General features: G+C 40.4%; 1 protein-coding gene across 3 annotated transcripts in view; it reads left to right on the top strand.

Moving 5' to 3' along the window:
• The window catches only part of LOC146518833 (histone deacetylase 7-like), a 41,754-nt gene that overhangs the window by 2,463 nt on the left and 12,182 nt on the right, over positions 1-27,109 (top strand). Inside the window, exons 2-16 of one of the 3 annotated variants that reach the window (XM_085160353.1) lie at positions 22-7,021; positions 16,066-16,250; positions 16,834-16,921; positions 17,367-17,481; positions 17,610-17,680; positions 18,452-18,565; positions 18,776-18,873; positions 19,325-19,423; positions 19,881-20,034; positions 24,287-24,513; positions 24,727-24,933; positions 25,449-25,647; positions 25,795-25,928; positions 26,019-26,139; positions 26,239-26,288. In XM_085160353.1, coding sequence (XP_085016479.1) covers positions 16,119-16,250; positions 16,834-16,921; positions 17,367-17,481; positions 17,610-17,680; positions 18,452-18,565; positions 18,776-18,873; positions 19,325-19,423; positions 19,881-20,034; positions 24,287-24,513; positions 24,727-24,933; positions 25,449-25,647; positions 25,795-25,928; positions 26,019-26,139; positions 26,239-26,288 — 1,809 coding nt within the window. In that variant the 5' untranslated portion in view covers positions 22-7,021; positions 16,066-16,118. Of the gene's footprint in view, positions 1-4; positions 7,022-16,065; positions 16,251-16,833; positions 16,922-17,366; positions 17,482-17,609; positions 17,681-18,451; positions 18,566-18,775; positions 18,874-19,324; positions 19,424-19,880; positions 20,035-24,286; positions 24,514-24,726; positions 24,934-25,448; positions 25,648-25,794; positions 25,929-26,018; positions 26,140-26,238; positions 26,289-27,109 lie in introns of those variants that run through there. The other 2 variants (XM_085160354.1, XM_085160352.1) reach the window with 2 other exon arrangements.

Raw genomic sequence — 27,109 nt, 5'->3', positions numbered from 1 at the left:
TTTGTTTTGTTTTAAGACCAGATCCAAAAAGCTCTCATAGCAGGAAAGATTATATATCTTAAGGGTTTTGCTTTCCTCTCTGTTTAAATTTTTATGTAGGCAACAGCATGGGTTATAAGCAGGAGGATTTTCAGAAATGCACTGTGGCCACTGCGAGCGCAGTTCCACATCTTAAGACCTTTCTTTCAAGAAGAGCAAAGTTTACAGAAGCTTCAGTGAAATCACCACCTCGCAGGTTTGTGCAGCCTGATATGCAAAATGCGTTAAAAGCCACATTGAACACATTGTCAGAGGTTTATACACTGCTCCAAACTTTGAAATGTTTTTCACACGCGCTCACAGAGGAGTGTGAAGGCGTCACAAAGCGACACTTTCCAGTGTCACAGACAGTTTCCCAAGAAACCAGGCGAGCGATGAGCGCCGTCGCTCCCCTCTGTGGCTTTCCTACGCTTTGCTGTCGGGAATGGAAAAGCTTTAGAGGCTGCACCCGCTGCTGCGAGCAGCCTCCAGCAGCCTCCCTTGGTTCAAAGTTACCACACAGCTGCTAGCTCAAGCTTAGCGAGGCCCACCTGAACACGTGCTATGGTTTTATGACACAAGTTCGAAAACCACAATTTTACATTGAATACACGATTTTTGTCTTTTTCATTTTTACTGGCTTTCATTTAACTCGCTTTTGCAAACCACATTAACAACTTAAAGCACCCTTAATTATGCTAAATTGTTCTTTTTTGCCACTTTGAGGAAACAAAGCAAGCTATAAACACAACACTAATATATCACTCATTTTACACTGTGGGCCACAAACAGTCCACTTTGATTTTAAGTGGGCCAGACCAGTGAAACTCCTTCTGTCAGTGTAAAGAAGTTGAACTACATTCAACAACAACAACAATCAGATTTCTTAATACGGGAAAAATAAGTACAATTTGGACAGTATGTCAAATTTTGGGGCTTAAATTGTGAGACATAAATGTGTAAAATTAACATCAAAAAGTTTTGGTAGCTCATTTCTCCGACTGTAATTATTAAACAAAACTTTTTCTAAATTACAGAATTTTTAACTTTGAAAAAGGATCACATTTCTGTAGCAGATAGTGAAAAAATAGGAGGTTTTCTGTCATTTAATTGTTTATCTATCTATTTTCCAGTGGGCCAGCCTGGAGTCTTTGCCAGACCGATTCTATCCCCCGGGCCTTATGTTTGGCACCGCCCTGTAAAGTGTTGAAGCATCTTCATTGGCTAACATTTATCTATCTGATGCTCCTGCATTTGTACTTAACAGTAGATCATGTTAGCTTTAACAATAACATACAGCTGCACATGAAAAAGAGGCTAATGAGAGTTAGCGTTAATCTAAACAGGAAAGTGGTGCAAAACCAAAACAATGAGCCTAAAGACTGCAGAGGTTGGAAGTGAGCACCTCATTTGAGGTGGCACACAGCAAATATTCAATCCTGTGCTGCTTGAGCGCGTCCTGTTTACCCTCCCCTCGTACACGCTTTCTGTCAGTTTACTGCGTCTGCTAAAGTCTTTTTGTGGGAAAACTGGAATAACTGGCACAGTAGTGAGAAAAAAAGGAGCAAACATAAAAAATAAACATATCAGAATGAAAGAGAAAACTGGATAAGTAAAAAAAGACTGCACATAGTGCCATCTGCGTGCATGTTTCCCTTCATGTCGAAGCACGTTTCTGTCTGCACAGATGTGTGTCTAAGGTAGGATGACAAAAAAACAATAATTTATTGTTGTTTATGGATCCTCTACTTCTACCCATTTTCAGGAAATCTGTCCGACTGATAACTCCACACATTCCAATCCCAATCCCAATAATGTACTGAGGTATTTCCGTGCCTGACCCCTCCGATATCATGCACATTATCCGCATCCTGTGGTCAGTATCAGACAAAGAAATTACACTTGCACGGTGAGCAACAACAAATTGCCATTTGGTAAATGAGACCTGCCATTTTTTTTTCACCCTTTAATCACTTTTCACTCTTCCTATCTTTTCCTTTTTCCATTCTTTCTGGCAATCTGCCCTGCAACTGCTGCTCCCTCCATCACCGTATTGCCTGACTGCATTCCTCTCATTCCTACCGGCTTCCTGTGACTGAATGAGGAGCGAGCCCCACCGGCCACAAACCTCCACCTTGAAGTCCTTCCCATGTATCCCGTGTGCCATTTCACTCTATTGCTCCCTACCAGTGTTTTCCGTTTTAATATCCTTTTGGGAATTTGGGGGAAAATTGATCCCCGATACCTCGCTGACATTATCACTTTATGCCAAGGTGAGGATATTTTTACTGGAGGGTCTAGTCAGACCCCACTGTCGAGAATCCAAAAGGTTTGCATGGTGAAATGTAAATACTCAGTGCTACCAGCAGCCAGAGTGCTCATTGACTGCAAAGGCAATAAAGTGATGCTGTGAGGGTGGAAAGTAAGAAGGGAGAGCTCTACTGACATCTGTAGACAATGTATTAACATAAATATTAAAAAATAAAATCATTACCAACCTTATTAGGCAGCAAATTCCAGCTGACAGTGATCACTGCCAGCTGAAAGAAGCCTGTTTTTGCCCTCTTTAATATGAATAATGATGTTTTAATAACAGCTCATGGAATGATTTAATAAATCCAAAATAAGCGAATTTATTGGCAAATGTAATTTTAGTAGCAACCGTTTCCAATTGACCTCTATATCTGTAAATAGGAGAAGCTCTGTCTGAAGCATGTGCTGTTCAAACTCGAATCAAATTCAATTTGCTCGAACGCATCTCAAATGATTCAGGCCACAGTCAGCCCCGTGACTCTGGGATGGACTGGTAAAAACCTGCCAAGAGTACAAGGAAAAGCACAAAGTGCTGTTGATAGGAGGGTTTTTTTTAATTCTCAGGCCACAATTTTCCCTTTAGGTACATAATTTAACAACCACAAATCCACTGACTCCATCATAGGACCAGTCTGAGTCACATGAAATGGAAAAAAATAGAACTGACCTAGTTCGCTGACAGTTATCAGTTGTTCTCTCTGTGATTAGTTTATGTTAGGTTTTCCAGTTATGCTGACTTAATCTGGATGAGCATGGATGCAAAAGAACATGTGAGTATTTTTAGCGATAAAATAGCATATTGCTGTCCAGGAGAGGAGAGAAAGAGACATAACGGCAGATATTTCAAGAAAATTCTCGATAGTATTTTTTATGATATGGAGAAAACACTTCCTGAACAATGTTTTATTGATGCTTACAGCTCAGGGACAGCAGCATTTATGGGTGAATGTAAATAAATAAACTATCAAAATGAGAATCTACTGAGAATTTCCCTGGAAACTTTAAGGAGAGTAAGAACATGGCTTTTTAGTTTAATCACTAAAGATACTTAACTTTATAAAGCTTAGCCTACACAATACTGTCGCATGACAAAACTGAAGAATATTTTCTACCTGGGATGTTGTGTCCCGGGCCGAGCTCTTTTAACCAGTTGCTTAAACATGGCAGTAATTTCCATCCACCATTTGCTCGTCCTGTCATGGAGTGCAACTATCGAGTGCAGCTAGCGATGCTCGGCTGAGTCATTTGTGTACTTTTGGGTCACACATCACCAGCTGCTAGTACAGTACTAGCCAAACGTCTTTAGTCATCCCTCATTTCTTTATATTCTGAAAGGAACATTGGAGATAAGTGCAGTGATTCATTGAAACATCAGCAATCATACATGGAAATACAGCAAAAAGGCAAACACAGAGTTTGTACAATTGTAATGAGCTTGAAAGTCGGTTTTTAAATAGGCCACCTTTAGTCTTCCACACTGTCTCCACTCTCCAATCTCTTACACAAGACTTTTTATAATTTCTTTAAGTACTCTTCAGGAATAGTTCTCCAGGCTCCTTCAAGGACATTCAAAGCTCTTATTTGGATGATTGCTGCCTTTCGTTCCGTTAGGCTTGTTGCCACTGATTTTCAGTCCTGTTCTCTTGTAATTTAGCATACCTCAGCGTTCACTCCCTGTTTCTTATCTATAAGAATTGCTTACTGAAAGTTTCTGGTAAGACTTCAATGAACAGCAAGTGAAGGTCCAGGTGCATATCTCAGGTCTTTGCTGGATTTTTATTTTGAACTCTTTTTGCTTTACCTTCACTTTAAGGACACACGGCACAACATGCTGAGATGAGTTTTCAGCTAATAGTTCTTTGGGAATCCCTTTGTTGGTGCAAAATTATTATTTTATGCCTGTTAAACTGTTGTCTTTGGCATTTTTCATCGATTCAGCTAAAGAAATTGGTACAGATTGTATATTTTTCCAACAGGCTGCTAGTACAAATGCCTAAAAACACAATTTAAAACCGGTTCTTTGATAAGTTGTCTGCCATGCGTAGAAACAACACTGGTTCATCTCTTGTGAAAGGTGCCTTTTTATGCTTGAATGGGTCAGTGTTAAGCGGCTTAAGAAAAAAAAACCAAAACAAACATTCACCTGAAAATGATCAGAACTGGATTGAAAATGAGGAAAAATCCGCCAATGTCCAAAGAAAAATTCTGAAAGACCTTTGGAAGCCTGGAGAACTATTGCTCAAGACTCACTTTAAAAAATTAAATAAAATTTAGGCTCCTTGGAAACAAAATAAAAACATTTGAGGGGTGACATATGGTATTGACTTTTTCATGGCTTCACAGCTTGGTGTGTGTTTGGCATCAGTAATTTTCTTGCACATTTTTCAGAGTCCTGTGCATTGATCAAGTAGCTCCTTTTTTAGGTACTAAATCATTATCGGAGACTTGGCTCTTGCTGTCAGAGATACCTGGGCTTGTCCCATTGTTGTGAGGACCGTGGAGCACAAACGTATGGTGTTGCTGTAGCAACGATATCACAGTCTATTACTTTTATATTATACCGATATTATCACGGACAATGTGATATATCTACTGTCCAGTGAGGTTCACATGGTGGTCAGATGACAAATTAAAAAGTAAAATTATCAGTTAGCAGTTAGCTAAACACAGACTTTCATGGCTTCCAGGTCATTTCTGTGGTCAGATTTACATGTGAGATAACATAAAACTGCTCCAGATGTGCACAATGTATTTGCTATAAAACTGACACATTCAAAATAACTGTTTAACTATTTGCACAATATGATCATTAATAAGGCAAAAACAACATTTCACCTGCATTGTCGTCCTGCAGCAAATCAGCAACTGATGTGTCTACATAACTGCACATCAAACACAGAAAGTTATTCATCTTTATAGATGTATTGTGAAAGTCGTTAAGGATCGTGTTAATCAACGTTACGGTAGTTTCACTTTACTCATTGTTAAATTATGCTGTTGCTGTGGGGATGTGTAGCGTGGCTTTTGTTATGTCACCAGTGGTGACTCATCCTATTGTATTTCAGTCAACTGTTACCTACTGCAATACCTGCATTCTTCTGTTTTTGGAAGTGGAACTTAGTAACGATGCATGCGTGTATTTATTTTTCCATTTTTAGCCTGATGACTGTAGCTACAAGTCTTTTTGACTGATGACATGTCACGGTAAGTAGATACACTCGTTGACCGGTTTATTAGGTACACATGTTTAAATGCTCATTAACACAAATGTCTAATCAGCCATTTGAATGTGAAGTGGTTGCTGGTGCCAGACAGGCTTTTCTGAGTATTTCAGAAACTGCTGATCTATTCCACACCATCTCTGGGGTTTACAGAGGGTTTTGTCAGAAGTCAAAGGAAAAGTACCACACTGTAACTGAATTAACCAGAAGCAGAAGACCACACTGGGTGCCACGCCTGAAAGCTAAGAACAGGAAACTGTGTTTACACTTCAAATGGGCTCATTAAAAGTGAACAAAAATAGAACATTACAAAAATATCGTGACTTTCGATTTCTGTTGTGTTAATCTGATGGTAGGGTCAGAATTTGTTGCAAACAGCATGAACGCATGGATCCATCATGCCATGTGTTAATGGTTGAGGCTGCTGTTGGTGGCATAACGATGTAGAGGATATTATCTTGGCAACTGGCAACAGCCTATCAGAGTATTGCTGCTGACCAGGTCAGTCCCTTTATGACTGCAGTGTAGCCATCTTCTGATGGCTGCCTCCTGCCCCGTGTCACAAACTTCAAATCATCTCAAACTGGTTTCTTGGATATGGCAATGAGTTCACTGGCCTCCACACTCAGCAGACCTCAATCCAACAGAGCACCTTTGGGATGTGGAGATTGCGTCACGGTTGAGCAGCTCACAAATCTGCAGCAACTGTGTGACGCTGTCACGTCAGTACGGACCAGGGAAAATTTCCAAAACCTTGCTGAATGTGTACCAAGTCCTGAAGGTAAAACAGGGGCCAACTCAGTACTAGCAACGTGTACACAGTGAGCGTTTCTTACTTGTAGCACAACAATTTACAATATAGCATAAAGTACAGGAACAACAAAGTGATTCAAACTGATTATAAATCTATGTTTAAACGGTCTGTGGCTTTTTTTTTTCACGTTTATGCCAGATGTAGAGCAGAAGACACACACACAGACACACACACATCCGCATCTCCCTTACCCCGCGGAGTTCAGCAGATGGAGCCCGCACACCAGCAGCACACACGCGGATGAAAGTGAGACTTCAAGTTGGTTTTATCAGCAGTTTCAACACCGACGGACGAACTCGGTGAGGAGGAGACAGATAAATAGAAAGCAGTGCGTGCACACTCGCTTTCTCTTACATAAGTTGATTACCGAGACATTTCGGAGCGCGGAGGTGATGTTATACTGTACGTACGCACGTACGGCTTAGACAGCGGCGCGCGCTCACGGCTGGAGCCGTCGCTTTTGATATTTTTACCTCGCGCAGTCAGATAACTGTCACAAGAACGGAGGAAAAACCCCGGCGAAGATGACGAGGATAGGCTGTTGGACTGTGCTTACGTTCGCCCGACTTGGTGTAGCTGCCTCGTAACGGGATTTTTACTCCCACCTGCCTTTGAAAGTTTCAAATACGTCGCTTTTGAACTTCACCTCCAAAAGGTAGGCGGTGTTTACTTTCTTAAAGTGTTCTGCAAAAGTAGCTAGAAAACGTGGTAAATGTTCTAATTACTTAAAAAAAATAACCCACTGTCACTTTATTACTTTCTTGTGCACGTAGCCGAACTACTTAAGGTGTCCACACTGTTGTATTGTGAAAATGTGAATTCAATTTCAGCTCCTCTGTTTAAAAAAACAACAAAAAACACTACAACAAAAATCTTTTGACTTCAGTCCAAAATCTGCAGGTGTAAATCCTAACATGACCGTGATGGCTATACACTTCAAAAATCGCGTGTGTACAACTGTTTAAAAACTGCTTAAATTACTATTATTATTATTTTAAATAAAGTGAGTTTCCATGTCTCGAGATCATGACCCTGCTATGGAAGTATTTAACAAAGAACTGAATGTGTAACAAAAGGTGGCCCGGTAATCTAATCTGACAGACAACATGACTATTTTAGGGCGTTAAATGGGGCAAATAAGTGTGCAATTATGGCGTTAAGGCCTCATTGTGAGTGGTAGTGTAGAATTTCCTGTTGGATCTATATCTGCCCATAGCTGACAAACTCCACTGCTCACTCACTACTAGGAAACAACTGATGTGCTTTAATATGAGAGAAGTTGTGGAATAAGAAAACAGTTCAATCCCACCCAAGCCCCTTCAATCCAGGGAAAATAAAAGCACACCCACATATACACACCCACAGCAGCCATGCTGGTGTAATGGTCTCATGTGTCCAGGTTTGCTCCCTCTCTCACCACGGGATGAGGTCATAGCCTTTAGTGCTGTTACAGAGATACAGTTACATTAGTTTAATGTGGGCCGTGCCAGAGGAATCGACACCACCTACACCCCGCGGCCCCTTTCTGTTGCCTTTTAGATTTCTCTGCTCGCATCTATGTCCCTTTGTGTTTACAAAAGTGTATCCCTGAATAAAGACTTTGATCATATTGTATTTACCAGGCCTTGCTGTTAGCTTATCACCTTACCTAAACTATTCCCGTTGGCCCACAGGCTGTGGCAGCACACGGGTTAGTCACTATGACTAGGCCTTCTATGGCAGAGAGAACAAAAAAGATGATTCACACTTACAATGCTGATGTAGAAATTGTGTTACTGTCTGCCTATGGTAGACCGAGGCCTTTCGCAGTCAACTTAACTTTAGCTTTTTCTCACACAGCAAACATGAACTGACAGTGACACTTTGGTCTAAGTAGCTTCTCTGTGGTGGGGGCTGATATCAGTCAGTGTTGTTTTGTTTGGTTTAGCATGAAGCCTAGTATAACTTTGCATTGGGGGGTCATAGAAAGAAATGGTGGTTTAAAACATGCTAAATCACTGTATTTATTTATTTAACCTTGCGATTAACCAGTTGGTTTGGCTCATCTTATAGGGGACGCTAGTCGTCGTAGACTTGATTCCCACAAAACCAGTGGGACATACAGTATAATAGGAACCATTGGTCTTAATGAAAGCCTGATTTGAAGAGCCCAAGATCATGTGTTTGATTATCAAAGTAGATGTGGATACATTTTCTCTTGAATTCCTAATTGGTTAATTCATTTTGAGATGATGCGATAGAGCTCTATCACACAGGACAAAGGAACTGTTGTTTTCCAGTTGTTTATTTTCTTTTCGTGAATTATACGCACTGGATAGATTATCACGGTAGGCGCCAGTTTATTTTCATTGTCAACCAGCAAATAATTTATTGTCTAAACGGGAGCTGTAGTATTGATTTTATCGAGCTGAGATCATAAACTGACCATGTAAATGTTTTATTTTCGCTTTGCATGCTGCATTGATGACTAAGCTGACCAGTTAGGGATCTTCCACCACCAGCATTAATCACGTCTTTCCAGTATATTTCGTCAGTGGTTTAAAAACAGTTGAGCAAACACTGATAGAGAACTTTTTTCTGACCCCTCTTGATTGCGAATAAACTCATACATTTATAGTAAGAGGCACAACAAAGACATATTTAGTGATAGGGTCGTCATCCGGTATCCATTTTGGGTGTCTCTTTGTCCTTTGTAGGGTAGTTATGGAGGAGAATATTAACCTTTTCCCAGGACAGATAACCTTTAAAACTCCCGAGTGTTTTCCCTGTGTGAGCTCTGACAATAGGGACAGTGTTCTGGGCTGGCCAGAGCCCCAGATCACATTTCCTGTTCCTGATTTAAGATCAGCTCAGCTGACTACTGATACACTCTGCTCCTCAAAAAAAAAAAACAGTAACAGGACCATCACTCTGTTGTTTATCATGTGAACTCGTGTTTTTGTTTGTGAGAGGCATAAAATGAAGCATAATAGGGAAATCAAAGTTCAATCAAAGACCGTAAGCAGCAGCAAAAAGCTAGATTGTACCAGAAGACAGTAAGCTTATTCTTACTAACTGCAGAGTGCATTTGAAACAAAGAAGCCCTTCAGTGTACATAGTCTTCTTATTAGTGTGCAATAACAGTCAGCGATACATAGTATACCACAGACACACGAGCGAATTAGAGTAGGAAGTCAATATGAGGACCTGTTTTCTCAGTCAAATCAGCCTTATGCCAGGTGCTGGCTTTTACAGGAAAAAAAAAGATGTTTGCCTATATTTCTGCATGTGTGGGCGTGTAAAGGCCACGATCCGTCACATAACATCTGGTAATATCTGGATTACAGAGTAGGATGAATGTCTGTGGGTGGAGATGGGTTGCGCAGACTATTGATCTGAATCAGACCATGCTCAGATGATCAGTCACTGAAGTACTTTCTTTTGAAGTACGTAAAGCAAGTCAGTCGGTGCTCCCATCAGGTCAAACGGTGGTTCATGCCTTCATTTGCATGATTAAGGGCAGAGTTATGTAAACATGTGTGGTATGTATAGCCAACACCTTTCAGAGCTTTAAAGCCTCATTGTTAGTCCTAAGAGTGAGAGATACATCGTGCATGCGCGCATTTGTGTGTGTCCTGTGTGTGTCCTCAGGCAAATTTCGGACTCATCCCAATCATATGAATGTACTCTTGGCCAAAAGTTATCTCTTTTTTCCCCCTCTTCCAAAAAACAATGACCTCTTGGAAGTCTTGGAAGAGAAATAATGAAACCATTTCAACAATTGTCTGTCTGTTTGTCTGTGAGACGTCGAGTTGGAGAATCACACTATGGGAGTTATATCCTCCCATTTGCAGCGAACTGCTGACCCCTCACCTTTTCCACCCCAGTTCAGCAACACATCATCACTAAGAAAAGTCTTATGTTATAGTGGAGTGTTGAAGGAACAGTCGCCAAAGCAGCACTGATGGCCATGACAGAAAGACGCGCTCACATATTTGCATCTGCTATTGTCATGTTGAAGTTAAATGCAGGTATGCATGACTTGTGTTGTGGTGTTCTAAAGAGCTGTTCATACTGGTTTTGCCAGGGTTTAAAGTGCAAACCAAATTACAGTAAGAGGAGTTAAGCCTGTTCTGTTTCTCAATCAGTAGCTATGCCTTAGGGGTGCTTAAAAAGTGAGCATGGGCTGTTTAAAATATCTGTGTCGAGCCGCACAGCATGACAACGCTTGACAACCACACAACAATGGCATTAATCCCACCCATGATGCCAAATGGCTAATCGTCACTCCTTCTGCTGTACTACTGATTCCAGATGTTTCCACCAACTCAGTTTTGTGGGCATGTTTAAATAATTACACACATCTCATTATGAAACATATGCCGCAGACATACAGAAAATTCATTGCAGACATTTCAACATGTTTTCCTTGGGTTGAGTTATTAAATGTATAGTTGTATGGTTCCAGTTTCCTACATTTTTCATCATTTTCTATCATAGTAGGACTGAATACCCTCATCTTTTGGGATTTAATTTAAATTCACTGCTGTAGCTTCTTGGAAATCTTAATGTTGACATGACAGCTAACAAAAACAAACAATTGATCAACTAATCTAGAAATACACACAACAGCAAATTTATTTACTGCAAGCAAACTTCATTCACTAATAAATACCAATTATTGAACTTAAATCACAATAAGAGATACCTGAACTTATTTCTGTCCTATAAGACATCTATTTATTTTATATGTAGACGTTTGTCTTGCAAAAGTTGCCAACTGTTCATACAATGAACCAATATTTTCAATCTGCTGATAATGTTTGGAAATTTACTCAGAAATCACATTAAATCTATCAATAGGACTGATATAATTCAAATTAGGTTGAAGCTACTGACAGCAGGGATGCATATTCTGGACTTTATAAATTTGTGCCGTCCAAACTTTTCTCCCCCTACATGAACTTAAAGTTTTATCAGTTGTCACAGAGTTCAAGTGGGAAAACTGCACGTGGTGGGTATAATTGATAGCTGAAGAAAAATAGCAGTAGCCAGAAAGAATCATCACCTGTGTATTTTGACTTTTGTTGCCATGATGCCAGGTCTCTCTTGGAAATGAGATTTTTCATCTCAATGAGATTTTTTTACCTGGATAAATAAAGGACGAATAAAATCACCTCTAGTCCGAACGTTCACAATAAAATCAAAGATAAAACTAACCACAGAGATTTGTGGGTTCTGCCTTTAGCATTGAGTCGACGTTCCACAGCTAATACTGTGATCACAATTTCACCCATCTCTAAGGGGAAAATTCTTGCTATTGCCCAAGACATATGCTCATGTGACAAATCATCTTTCGGCCTAACTGAGATCCAGACGCATGAACGCCACAGATACACAGAAACATTTGTGGGCAGATGAGAATGCTATTAATACACATATAAGCACACACAGCCTCTCTCACACACACATGACACACACTCATTAAAGCAAGTGGTGCAATGCTATTAATATGTGCAGAAACCGGCACTGTCCTCAATCACATGCACTTGCTTGATTACACACAATAACACAAGTGTTAAATGACAGGTGACACTAAAAATAAACTGGCACGGTTACATATGCTGAAACTTGCTCAGAGAGCCACAGTGTTCCTTCAGCAGAAACAAATGGGCACTATTAATACACTTAATACACCAACACAAGCACTATTAGCCGTGTATGCACCCTCAACTGTCACACAAGCAGACTCTTCTTATGCAAACACAAAGACCTGCTGTGTACACTCAAAAGAAACAACTGCAAGCTATTAATATCTTAGGGTGCATAGGATGGACAAACACACACACACACACACACACACACACACACACACACACACACACACACACACACACACACACAATGAACACATAAGGAGACTGATACTCCAGCTGCTCGGAAGTGGGGGACAGAATGTGTGCAGCAGCTGTGGATTCCTATGAACGTAAGGAAGAGGAAGGGAGGCAGTGGAGGGTGGAGGGATAGGTGGCAGGAGTGGGGGCTGCTAAAGGTGTCCCGCTTGGTGGAGAAGATGTCATTTTCTTTCCATTGTGAGTGCACAGGCTGGCATATTTGAGGCTTCGGTGTATTCATATATATATATTTTTTTGTTTATTTTGTTCCTTTCGATGTATTTTTCCTCTGAACTTCTGCTCTTTCTGCTTTGTTGCTCTTCTAACGAAGCATAAACCTCACGCCTGCTGCTAGTGTTTATGTATATAGTAACAGTAACTAGCACTTAACATGATGTGTGACATCCAGGCTTAACTCCATCCAATACCACTGTGGAGTTCAGGCTAAACCAGCAATAAACAAAACACATTTTAGCCACAGCGTGAATATAAATACTACTGAATGATATCTGTAGCTCTCTTGAGCTGCAAAGAAGCCATTCAACCAAAATAGCAGTTTCTGCTTGCCTAAATGAACCAAGAGGATGTTATGGTGAAGACTAACTTTAGAAACAGGAAGTCACTGTTTCTTTGTGAGTGTGTGCCTGTGTGTGTGTGTGTGTGTGTGTGTGCGAGCGTGTGCTCCAGTAAATTGTATGCGTGTGTGCAGGTGTGCGTGTGTGTGTGTGTCAGTGCATCAGCATGTTGCTGCAGCAGGGCCCACAGAAAGAGGATGGTGGTTGTGAAACGAATATGCTATTACAGAAACCAGAAGTTTGTCCCCTGTCTATTTTTAGCAGCACAACGCTGAAAAGAGAGACAGCGAAGCACGCACACAGATCTTATCGGCATGCACTTCTCTTTATTATAAAGTGCTCCAGATTTTTGTCTTGTAATTATGCAGCTCTTGCATTGTTTTAGGGTGAGAAATAAAACATTGCGACAAATGACGATGGCTAAAGGCACCTTTATTCTTGCTTTTGTCATGCCAAAACAAGTGTGTGCTGTGTATGTCTCCTCTTTTAGGCTCTGTTGGTAATATGATAGAAAGCAACCACGAGTTGCTGGAACCCTCAGGGTCAGCATAGAAGAAACCTTAACTGTTTAGGTAACTCTTTAAATGTACATTGCGGTTACTGGGGTGTTTTTTTTTTTTTCGTCGAGTCAGATAATGAGTCACGCTGTAACGCTGCCTAAAGGAACAGCTTCAGTGTCAGTACAAAAAAAAACACACATTTGTTTGGAAATTTGGCTTTTTTAAGTTGTAAATGTTGTAAATATAATATAAATAACATTGGGGTGATGTTGAAAGTGAGTTGAAGCCAGAGATGTATGGTTGTTGCGAAATGAAAAATGTGCCACAGGTGTTTGTTTTCTGTTTAGAAGAGAGACTGGCTTCCTGATCATTTCCTCTTTCTCAGGGGAGCTCATTCATTTGATGAGCATGTGTGTGTGTGTGCGTGCGCATGTGAGCGTGGGTGTGTGTACATGTGTGCAAGTTTGTCTGAGTCTCCACCACCACCGCCGGCCCGCTCCTCCAGTGATTGTCTGATTTCCTTTGAAAACACACAGCCATTCTTCTTGTAATACATACTGTGCTGCAGCTACTGGTACTTCCTGTTGCACCTTTTGCTTTATTATTACAGTAGAAGCTTAAGAAAATAAGCCCCTTGAATTTTAACAGTGTTGCATAATGTTCATATCGCAAAGGTATGAACCAGATGACAGTGGAGGGAGGCCCAGATATTTCTGATTGTCAGAGATGAAGTTTTGTCTGATGTGTCACAGATTACTTGAGTTAACTTGCAGGGTAGGATTCCAGTAAGGCACGGACGAGAAGCCTGTAAAAATGCAGGCTTCATTTTTTTTCCTAGAGACCTTTTTGTCCCATCTTTATCTCTACTGCTGTCGTGGGTTTTAGCCGTGACACAAAAGCTCATCTGTGTTTGTGTTGTTCTCTGCGTTACAATACAGCAAATATGAAAACCCAAGGCTGTCCCTGTGAACAGAAAGTGTTATAGTGAGCTCAGAGTTCTGCTATCAAGCAGGGTAACAGAACTGAAACCATTTTTTTTAAACTGTAAAGCACTATATTGAACTTACTGAATATTAATTCCCACCCTGTATTTGTTTGTTTGTTTTTTCCTTTATGTGTTAATGAGCCACATAGCCTGCAGATAAGAGTGTGGGAGTGTTTCTTTCTTCAGAGGAATTCTGTCAACTCAAAATACTTTTCGCACACATGATTATTTTATTCTGAGTCAGGATTGCTGTGAGGAATGACAGCCAAACCACATTGTCTGGGCTGTCTGCAGATGTAGGGCTGTGGCTGAGAACGGAGGCCAGTTGAGAAGAACTGTGTAGCCTGTAGTTTTGTTTTGGGCTGGTTGGAGCTAATAACTGCAGCTGCTGTGGATTCTAATAGCCTAATTTTAACACACGCTGGAGGTTAAGACAGAGAAATCAGTGATTCTGAATCTGTTAGGGTGCGTTATCAGTGTAGTAGATTTCATTGTGTGATCCTATTTGTTAAATTGACAACTCCTATAACAACTGAATAGCTGCAGTGAAAGAAGATCTTCTCACATTTTGTGACATGAGAGAAATTTGCTACTCCCTCTACTGTGCTTTCCACAAAAGTTACTCTAATTTAACACAATATACTAGTAAAGAAAGAAGGGGAAAATGTCCACTTACAGGACTTATGTGAGTAATATTGTGTAATATTTTAGGTTACAGTCATTCAGACATACAGGTTCAGTAAATTTCCTCATTCTTACATCCCTCCCATTGTCCTTTACCCTGGAGGGAGCAAAGTGTCTCCTTCCATAATGTATCTCTCTATGCTTTTGTATCAGTACCGAAACATTCCTCATCACGTTCATTGGTTTCATGTGTCAGTTGTATTGAAACGTAAGAACAGTATGAAGTTACCCTTGGCTATGCATTGTGAACGCTTTTGTTTGTAATCGCAAAATGTGAGACAAACTTCAGCTTGGCGCTTTCTCACTTGTAGCTATAATTAGCCTCCATGTGTGTTTTATCTTTTCTAGGTCATACCATCAGACCCACATTGGGCCATGCATGCTATGGTTAAATGATTTGTGGAGAAAGTAAAATAAGACAAGATATTTATGTTTTCGGTGGCCTTAAGGGTGCATAGATGGATCAAAACATTTTTGCGCCGCCCCCCACCGCACACACACACACCTTTAAAAAGACACCTGTTTTTCATTAGGACACCGAGACCCGATTCAGATGTCTCGCTCGTGCTAATTTAGGCTTTTATTACTTTCGCTTTTAGCAAAACCTGAAAGGGTGACGACAGATTCATGTGCCTGATCCAAATGCCTTAACCGCACAACGTTAAAATACAACTTCCCACCCTGTTTCTTTCACTTCTTTTATGCATCTCCAACCCCAGCATATAGAAGAATCTTTCATTTTTGTGCTTTCTGAATGTAATGTCCTCGGTATAAACCGGGAGGAGACACAAATTTGGAGCCATGCGCTGTTGCAAACCCCTTGTGCTTAAGGGAGCAGACAGAAGAAGCTTTAGTTTTGGATAATGAGCAGTTTACTTGAAGCCGGAAAACTTGAATGTGGTGATGATCTCTCTATGACAGGCAAACTTCAGAACAAGTGATGTAGATGAAGCAAGAAATGTTAAAGAGAAGTCTTCTGATTTTTCATCTGCTACCTACATAACAGTATCTATTTGCAAAGTCAGCAACATAATATGTTTCTCTCTCTCTCTCTCTCTCTGCCTCTCTTTCTCCATCTTTAGTGGATGTGATCATCAGTAAGCAGGTTTCTTTGCCCGTTAATGGGAATCCACCCATGGACCTAAGTGTGACCCGCAGGTTGTTACATCCAGGCCCAGATTCGGCCATGCTGGCCCCCCGCCCTCCTTTCTTCATGGGATCCCTCACCGCTCAACATTGTGCCCAATTCTCCCAGCAGCACTTGCAGGTGAGGTCAAACTCAGATGTCAGTTCTCACCTAGTTGAGCTGGACAGTGACATAATGAAGCTTCAGCATGAATTGGACATAGCATGAATCAGTGCATTGGCTGAAATCAGCCAGTTTAAAGCTTTACATTGAAAGTTTCTGTTTCCTCAAAATTCAGTGCATGGAAACAGAGACCAAATACCCTCATGACATTTTGCCCCTGTTCAAAAATTGCCACATCTGGCATTTATTTATGTGACTATAAGGTAGAATGACCGCCTGCCACATCAGCCACAGAAAAAAGCAGCTGCTTGCACCGCAGACCTTTAACCCGGTACTGTGCAGGACTAGTCAGAAATGAGTAAGAAGCAGATTTAGGTTACTATAAACAAACCATTTTCCCGACATTTAATTTGTTATTGACACTTGTCACAGATTAACTGACTGATGCAGCACTTCAGTATCCTGTTTTTTTTTCTATTTTTGTAAGCTATCTTATTCGAGATGTGTGTATTTATGTGCTTGTCAGAGACTGACAGTTGCAGCTTTTGTCCTTTGCTTGTGTAGATTTTAAAAATGCATTTCTCTGTGTTTTTTCCGTCAGTATAACATCGAACAAAGGCAAAGAGAGATGAGTGAGGAGAAAAGAGAAGAGCTACATCAGCTGATTCAAAAGAGTAAAAACGAGCAGAGTGAGTCCTGTGTTTTCTGTTTTCTCCACACTGTCATGTGTTTTCATCAGTTCTTTAAGCGACCATAAGGTGGTTTACGTGCTCTTCTTCTGAGTCATAGCACACTGTATGTTTTACTGAAAAAGAGGGGAATTTCCAGCAGTACTGTGAGGTATTCTCAGATTCCAGGGAAATTTGCACTCATATCAAACCAAAGTCAAACAAACAAGCTTGTTTTAGGAAAGCGTTTTTATTTTTACAATGTAGAGGAAATGAAGAGTGCAAAGAGGATCTTGGCTCTTACTTCTGAATTTTCTTGACTGCTTTATGGGAAGTTGTAATAGAAAACGGTTGTAATTAGACTATTTAAATACTAAATCACTATTATTTCTTATTGTCATCTACACTCTTGGACATATATCTACCTGCCCTTTGACTGTGTATGATCTTTTTTTTTTCTTGACAGGTGCTATAGCCAGTCCCCTGGTAAAGCAGAAACTTCGGGAACACATAATTATGAAGAGCCAGCCAACCCATGATAGAGTGACTCCCAACCACAGCAGTCCTGCCCCAGGATTCGGGTGAGAGACATCAATGATTTTTCATTGATACAAACACAAAACAAATGCAAACACAGCACACGCTCAGCAAAAACTTTATTGTGGTTACTTAAAATTGACGCAGTCTGTTGTTTTGTTTTGGTCACAAGGCTCCGGGTTCCTGATATGTCCCCAAAGCCTCAGCCTACACCTTGTGACCAGCGCGCCTTGAGAAGAACAGGTGAGACTCCTGCGGCTGTAGCCGTGTCCGAGATTGTGGTTCTCACCCTGAGGTTAAATTTGTAGAGGTCATGTGATTTTAAATTTTAAGTCTGCTAGACTGAAATCACCTGCAATGCTAACACTTAATGTTTAAAACAACCTGTCTTCATTGTCACTGAGAGGTTGAACAGCCATAAATAAAACAAAAAAAAAAAACAATAGATACAGTGAGACACAAAGACCTGAGCGGTTATATAACTTGGTAAGGTATGTGTAAAATGAACTGCGTGAGAGTCCAGAGCAGTTCTCCATCACTGTGTGAATGAGAGCGAGCGTGGTCACGCCTTCCTCTACATTTCTCTGAGTACACGTACCATTATTTATTTGCGTTACCCTAGAACCATCAGCGCGCACACACACACACCCTCCAGTGCTTTTGTTGGCTCTGTGACAACACAAATTTTTCTTTTATCCACTTTGAGTCAGCCACTGATTGATTACTTTATTCAGGTTTATTGGAGACTGACCAATGTATACAATGGACGTTTTGATTCTCTTGTCCAGGGCTGAGGTATTTGTTTTGTGGGGTTATGGTACAGAAATTGAGAACGTCATTATAGTGTGTGCGTTGTTGAGTAGGTGCTTTCCTGCCGGTGTAGCCGATGTATAAAGCAACGATATAGTAATGTGAATTTACAACTACAAATACCTTTCTTTACTCTTGATGAGAGCTTATGTGCCCATTTCTTCATGTGTATGTGTGTGTGTGTGTTTGTGTGTGTGTGTGCAGTGTCTGAGCCCACGCTGAAGTGGAAGTTAAAAAAACTCATCACCACAAGGCCAAACCCGCTGCAGCGAAAGATCAGTGCCCCTCCTGCAGTCAAGCACAGGACCGAAACTCTGGGTAAACTATTTACATTCACTTGGATCTCTGTCAGAGTTTTATTCTTCGGCTCTGTTAGCTGTTTCTTGTTAAAGTTTCTTTGATCTCGCCTTTCTAACCTTCCAGAAGCACTCACCATCAGATTTCAGCACAGTTTGATAAATTTTCCATTATGGCGTAAGCAACTGATACTGGTGGGCCTCATAGGTTTCTTTCCATTCTGTCGTGCAGACTCTTCCCAGAGTGGCAGCAGCAATCCAGCATCAGGGTGCAGCTCTCCAAATGACAGCCTCCATTCAGATAATGGGTCCCTACCACTGGCTCATGAGGTAAGCCCTTTTATATATATATATAAGTACATAGAGCAGGTTTTCTTGTCCTCCTTAGCATATAATGAATGCACAGTGAATCCTCAGTGAACTATTTAACCATACACAAGGTTCTTTTAAACTTTTCATTATGGATTAATTTAAACAGTACATCCAACTTCTCTCTGTTCTGAGAAGTAGAAAAATATACACTTGAAGTACTGAAATGCTTAATTCTGATCTTTTCGGTGCTCCATCTATAGCCGAATAGCCGATGTCAAAATAAATTTGTGCAGTTTTCTTTTCACTGTGTTGAACATATTTATCCTTGGCTTGTTAGTTTTGATAGTACTGTATATATAGTACTGTATTTAACACTTTTACTACAATCAGGTTCAGGTTTAGATGAATAGATATATTTAGAGATCAATAATATGTTAAAAATGTAACGAAAATAACCTTCCTCATTCAGTCACAGAGGCTGTTGCTGAAGGATGTTAATTTAGCTCGATTCACCGTGCCTTCCAATCCCCCTGCGATCCCCAACATCACTGCTGGACTTCCTGCACAGGTGAGCAATGCTAGGATTTCCTCCAGAATCAATGCATAAAATATTGAGGTTGTGCCACTCCTGTTCCTGAAACTAGCACCACTTTAAAGGACACAGCTTGCATAGATAAACATTCACACTGTTAATCTATTTGTATTCAAGTGCGATATCGTTTCTGAAATAGTGCCTGCACACATGAACACTTATAGAAACTTGTGGTTTCACTTCCTTCTTGAACTGTGTGCGGCTTCTATATTTTGTGAGTCTCTCTTGGTAATTTACCACCTTTTTGACTACGATAACAAAGTTCAGCAGTCCATCTATGCACTGTGACAGGCTGTCAAACCCCTAAACTATCCATTAATACTCAGCTTTTCTCATTTTTAGACTACCATAAGAGTAATCATTAAATTACTAGTGATTGCTTTAGAATTTCCTGTCATCTCCTCTCGTCTTTCATTCTCTTCTCTTTCCCCAGGCTGACTTGCGAGAAGCAAGGCCATTGGCAGTATCTGGTCTCCATCAGGTTTACTTGCCTCTGGAAGAAAGCAGTCCAGCTCTTTCTCAGCGACTACAGCCTGTGTTCATACTGGATCCACACACCAGGCTTCTGCGCCCCCAGCTTGTCTCTCGTGAGTTGTATTCCTGTTATACCTCAATGTGCATATTGAACACACTTCCTTTGCATTGCTTACTTAATGGCAAGTCAGTGGGATGGTTGTTCACAGACTTTATGTTTGTTTTATTTATATAATGTAAGTAAATGTATGTACATATGAATTCTAGATACAATGCAACAGCAGTGCATTTTACTTTTTTAAAAAATAGCAGTCAGTAAAAATATGAAATAATGACGATGTAACACATAAATGAGTCCAGTTAAGTCTGAATACGGTGAACTTGGAAACAGAAATGAGTGGAATTTAACAAAACAACAGTAAGTCTTGTTAACAAATTTAGAATGACATTTGCTAAATATATATATATTGATTGATTATTGCTGTGTTATTAAAACTGGAAAGTGAGGGCTCTATAAAGAACTACATAACAGTCTGCACTTCACACTTTTTCAGATTGTTTATAGTCAAACTCTTTATTAATTAATTAATTTCAACCTCTGACAGAATCTTTTGCTCTAAGCACAGAGATTTAATTACCTCTTTCCATAGTTTTTCTTTTATCCATGATTTCTGAACTGAGCCCAACAAATAAGCATTTCCTTTTCTTCTATTCCTGTAGTGAATTTCTCAGTTTCACCCTGTGAGAAATTGTGCTTCTTCTTTACTGTTATCTTAACCCAAGGTTTGTTTGGTTTTTGGTTTTTTGTTTTTAAAAAGAGCTATTTCATATGCTAATGCTGAAATAAGGCGCCGACTCCGTTCATTCATGACTGATAATGGAAGAGGAAGTCGGGCTCAAAGAATGAGATATATAAAGAAGGGTAGTGTAGGCGCACAGCTCTAAAAATCTGAGTAAAAGAATATAAATAAATGTCTGCCATTCTAAGTAATTCAATTCAATTCAATTCAATTTTATTTATATAGCGCCAAATCACAACAAATGTCGCCTCAAGGCGCTTCATAGATACAGAGAAAAGCCCAACAATCATATGACCCCCTATGAGCAAGCACTTTGGCGACAGTGGGAAGGAAAAACTCCCTTTTAACAGGAAGAAACCTCCGGCAGAACCAGGCTCAGGGAGGGGCGGCCATCTGCTGCGACCGGTTGGGGTGAGAGAAGGAAGACAGGATAAAGACATGCTGTGGAAGAGAGACAGAGATTAATAACAGATACGATTCAATACAGAGAGGTCTGTTAATACATAGTGAGTGAGAAAGGTGACTGGAAAGGAAAAACTCAATGCATCATGGGAATCCCCCGGCAGCCTACATCTATTGCAGCATAACTAAGGGAGGATTCAGGGTCACCTGGTCCAGCCCTAACTATATGCTTTAGCAAAAAGGAAGGTTTTAAGCCTAATCTTAAAAGTAGAGATTGTGTCTGTCTCCTGAATCCAAACTGGAAGCTGGTTCCACAGAAGAGGGGCCTGAAAACTGAAGGCTCTCCCTCCCATTCTACTTCTAAATACTCTAGGAACAACAAGTAGGCCTGCAGAGCGGGAGCGAAGTGCTCTAATAGGGTGATATGGTACTACAAGGTCATTAAGATAAGATGGGGCCTGATTATTTAAGACCTTGTATGTGAGGAGCAGGATTTTGAATTCAATTCTGGATTTAACAGGAAGCCAATGAAGGGAAGCCAAAACAGGAGAAATATGCTCTCTCTTTCTAGTCCCTGTCAGTACTCTTGCTGCAGCATTTTGGATTAACTGAAGGCTTTTCAGTGAGTTTTTTGGACATCCTGATAATAATGAATTGCAGTAGTCCAGCCTGGAAGTAATAAATGCATGAACTAGTTTTTCAGCGTCACTCTGAGACAGGATATTTCTAATTTTAGAGATGTTGCGCAAATGGAAGAACGCAGTCTTACATATTTGTTTAATATGTGCGTTGAAGGACATATCCTGGTCAAAAATGACTCCAAGGTTCCTCACAGTGTTACTGGAGGCCAAGGTAATGCCATCCAGAGTAAGAATCTGGTTAGATACCATATTTCTAAGCTTTTCAGCGCCGAGTACAATGACCTCAGTTTTATCTGAGTTAAGAAGCAGAAAGTTAGTGGCCATCCAAGTCTTTATGTCTTTAAGACATTCCTGCAGTTTAACTAATTGGTGTGTGTTATCTGGCTTCATGGACAGATAGAGCTGGGTGTCATCTGCATAGCAGTGAAAATGTATGCTATGTCTTCTAATGATGCTGCCTAGGGGAAGCATGTATAATGTAAACAGAATTGGTCCTAGCACCGAACCCTGTGGAACTCCATAATTAACCTCAGTGTGTGAAGAGGACTCTCCATTTACATGCACAAATTGGAGTCTATTAGATAGATATGATACAAACCACTGCAGTGCAATACCTGTAATACCTACAGCATGTTCTAATCGCTCTAATAGAATATTATGGTCAACAGTATCGAATGCTGCACTAAGGTCAAGAAGGACAAGCACAGAGATGAGTCCACTGTCAGAGGCCATAAGAAGATCATTTGTAACCTTCAATAAAGCTGTTTCTGTGCTGTGATGAACTCTGAAACCTGACTGAAACTCTTCAAATAAACCATTCCTCTGCAGATGATCTGTTAGCTGTTTGACAACTGCTCTTTCAAGGATTTTTGATATGAAAGGAAGGTTGGAGATTGGCCTATAATTAGCTAAGACTGCTGGGTCTAGAGATGGCTTTTTGAGTAAAGGTTTAACTGCAGCCACCTTGAAGGCCTGTGGTACATAGCCGATTATTAGAGATAGGTTGATCATATATAAGATCGAAGAATTAATCAATGGCAGGACTTCTTTGAGCAGTTTTGTAGGAATGGGGTCTAAAAGACACGTTGATGGTTTGGAGGAAGTAATTATTGAAGTTAACTCAGAAAGATCGATTGGAAAAAAAGAGTCTAACTTAACATCAATGGAACTAAGAGTAGCTGTAGATAATATTACATCTGTGGGATGATTATTGGTAATTTTTTCTCTAATGATAAAAATTTTATTTGTGAAGAAGTTCATGAAGTCATCACTAGTTAACGTTAAAGGGATGGTTGGCTCAACAGAGCTCTGACTTTTTGTCAGCCTGGCTACAGTGCTGAAGAGAAACCTGGGGTTGTTCTTATTTTCTTCAATCAGTGATGAGTAGTAAGCTGTTCTGGCTTTGCGGAGGGCTTTCTTATAAAGCAACAAACTATTTCTCCAGGCTAAATGATGATCCTCTAAATTTGTGACACGCCATTTCCTCTCCAGATTACGAGTCATCTGCTTTAGGGTACGTGTTTGAGAATTATACCACGGGGTCAGGTACTTCTGATTAGAGACCTTAGTTTTCACTGGAGCTACAGTATCCAGAGTCGTACGTAGTGAGGAGGTGAAATTATTAACAAGATAATCGACCTCTGTTGGGGTAGCGTTCAGATAGCTGCTCTGCTCTGTGTTGGTACAGGGCATTGACGATGATAACAGTGGCTGGATTATATTCTTAAACTTAGTTACAGCGCTTTCAGAAAGACATCTACTTTGATAAAGTCCACTCTCCACTGCTGCGTAATCAATTATTGTAAATGTAAATGTTATCAAGAAATGATCAGACAGGAGAGGGTTTTCAGGAAACACTGTTAAATGTTCAGTTTCTATGCCATATGTTAAAACAAGATCTAGAGTGTGATTAAAGTGGTGGGTGGGTTCTTTTACATTTTGAGAGAAACCAATTGAGTCTAACAACAGATTAAATGCCATGTTGAGGCTGTCATTTTTAGCATCTACATGGATGTTAAAATCACCCACAATAATTATTTTATCTGAGCTCAGAACTAAATTAGATATAAAGTCTGAGAAATCAGACAGAAACTCTGTGTAAGGTACACATAGCTTTAGTTATGAATGGACGCTGACTTGCATCAGATCCATCCTGACTTGCTCTACTGATGCTAAAACAAGTTCAAATGACTGCATTTAAAAAGGTGTGTTTGTGAGAGGTCTCTGAGACTCTATCGAGAGAAGATCGATACCTTGTCTGCGTTGTGCTGTGTTTCTGTTGCATCATTTTTCAAAATGGCACGAGGGCGCTCTCTACTGTAAGTGCTGCTCTACTTGCAAGCAATGCATGGCTCTCAATATTTTTCTTTTTAAGTGTTTTTAATATGAAATACAGCTGTGGAATATTTCATCCTTCTACAGTTGAGTCTAATAACAAGAATCGATATAGATTGGATTTTTTTTTTCCTGCCTTCTTGTTTTTCACCTCTTCTAAAACATTACGTTTCTTCTCTTCTCCACAGTTCCTGGTTTGAGCACCATCTCTCTGCAGCAGCACCCTCACCTGTCTTCTCTGTCCAGAAGAGAAGGTCACAAACCTTTGGAACGAACACGTTCAGAACCGCCACCCTACAGCCACTCACAGTTATCTCTGCAAACCAGCCATCACCCGCACATCCAGCACTCGTTGAACCAGCAGTACCACAGGAGCGGGGTGGAGAGATTCAAGCAGAATTCACACCTGAGCAAGGTGAAAGGAGGCTCATTTCTTAAGAAGTATAATCTAGTACTAACAGATTGACTAATGACCACTGTGTGCACCTGCTTGGATTTCCTTTTTCATGATCAGTCTTACTGAAATATGTCTTAAAGAGAGTCCTTATTTTAAGAATTGAAAACTGTAAAAGTTCTAGCTTACGTGAGCTGTGGAAAAAAGATAGATAATAGGCTTCCTCTGACACAGATCCCATCGGAGGACATGGACCTAGAGGAGACTGGATCGGGATCAGGTTCGGGGACAGGTTCTGTGTGCGGCTCAGAGCCCGGATCAATTTGTGAGGATGACTATCGGCGGAGACAGAGCAACGCCAGCACAGACTCTGTGTACGACACAGAGTCTACTACCTCCTCCCGGGAGAGCTTGATCGAGCCCTCCTACTCTTACAATCAGGTAAAAGTCACTCTTACGTGTGCACACATAGAAATTATTCTTATTTTTTTATTGCCTACTGGCGCATGAATCAGTGAATCTCTTCTAATGATCTTAATCAGTAACATATCTTATCATGAGTGCCCCTTTCTTGTCCACTATTGATTGAGTATTAGTTAGCAGATTAGCAGACAGTATTATGATTACCATTATCTTGCATCCGTAACATAAATGAATTATTTCGAATGGAGCGTGTTTTTGCCATCAGGAGGCACTGTTGCCTTGCTAATACAAGCAGAAGACTTTGATTTACAGTATCACTTCAGTATTCTTGGAAGAGCTCACTTTTCTTTATCAACAGTCTGTTTTAGAGAAGGAGAAATAAACACACCAAATAATAAGTCTCTTATTTGAGTTTAGCATATTGTTTATGTGACAGGTTTCCTGCAGGGAGTCTTTACTATGTGCAGCTGCTGATAAATCCTTACATATTCTTGTCTATTGTCTGTTCTTTTTTTCACCCCCTGTTCTTGCAGAGGCAGGTGATCCTTAGACCAAGTCTGCAGATAGATCCGATGGGTGTGCCATCCTTAATTTGGCCTCACCAGCCTGTCAGTCGGTCCCGGTCCTCCCCCGCCTCCACCTCCCTGCCTCCTGCTTCACATCAACCCACCACCATACCTTCCATGTCATTATCCAACCCTGCTACAGACACCCAGCTGCGCTTCACCACAGGTGAGTGACAGTTGATCAGCAACATTAAAAGAAGCATTCCAACTACCTGAGGATGTAATTTGATTACAAGATATGACGATGGTATTACAACATTATTGAAGAGGGACAATATGGTCAAATGATGTGTTTCCATGTGTGTGCATCTAGGTTTAGCATATGATGGTCAGATGCAGAAGCACCAGTGTATTTGTGGGGACAACAGCCGTCACGCTGAGCATGCAGGAAGGATCCAGAGCATCTGGTCTAGACTGCATGAAAGGGGCCTAAGGAGTCAGTGTGAGGTATGGTGCACACACATTATCCTACAGATGCATACCCCATGACCATAGCATGCAGTCTAAATGTATATATCTGTATACTTCTATTTCTAGCGCATCCGCAGTAGAAAAGCAACCCTAGAAGAGCTGCAGTCAGTCCATTCAGAAAAACACGTACTTTTATTTGGCACCAACCCGCTCAACCGCCTCAAGCTGGACAGCCGCAAACTCGCTGGTAAGACCAATAACAAACGTGAAGAACACAATGACTATAGCGCAATTGTAATAGTAATAATGATAACAATATGTTCGTGTTATACATTATCCCCTGCAGGAATCCTGTCTCAACATATTTTTTTGATGTTACCATGTGGAGGGGTTGGGGTAGGTGTTACACACACACCTAAGCACACAAATTAAACAAGTCATTTTGGAATCTTTTCGCTTATCTAATTGCAATGCTGAGCAACAAAAGCTGCATGGGTGGTTATGCCTCATTACACAGTTAAGCTAAGAAGACTACAAATTGCAATTGCTATTGTTTTTGGCTACTTTAAAATCTAAATTATACAAATGTAGGACATTGCATACATTGTTATTGCTCATGGCATATTCATCTACAATAGAGATGTGAGAAAAAGGAAAAGGAGAGGGAATAAAGATAACATAAAGACTGCATAAAAAAGACTTTCAAGTGGCTGGATGTGGGGGAAACAGAGTATCAGGATAGAAAAAAGTCAAATTTAAGAGAAAAACAATGTTAGGAGAGCAGAACAGATTAAATGGAACAATGCACTATGGGAAAAGGAACAAAGTGGAGAATGACATGGGAACATTGATTATAATGCTATAAGAACTGTTGTTAGGAGAGGAGAGGAGAAGACGAAAAGCTGAAGGGGGCTGGGTGTCAGTTGATAAGAGAACTGATCTGCCTGGATTTCCGGCTCTTGGCTGCTCTGGTGAAGAGGGGTGATTGGAACAAGATGGCAAAGTCTGTGATAAAAGAAATTCCTCTGATTTCATTGTTCCCCAGCAGTATAGCATCATGCCACCAATAAATGACTTCTGACAAACAAGTACCATAGAATTTTTTTTTAACTTAGAGCAGAAACAACAAAGAAAGAGTCGCTGTACAAAGAAAAGTCTCTAAACAATGGTTGGCATAATGCACACAGAAGTTTAACGTTATTTTTAGCAGATGAGCA

The sequence above is a fragment of the Neolamprologus multifasciatus genome, chromosome 5 (genome assembly GCF_963576455.1).
Source record: "Neolamprologus multifasciatus chromosome 5, fNeoMul1.2, whole genome shotgun sequence".
Taxonomy (NCBI): Eukaryota; Metazoa; Chordata; class Actinopteri; order Cichliformes; family Cichlidae; genus Neolamprologus; species Neolamprologus multifasciatus.
The sequence above is the reverse complement of the archived record's forward strand: the minus strand, read 5'-3'. Positions and strand labels throughout refer to the sequence as shown.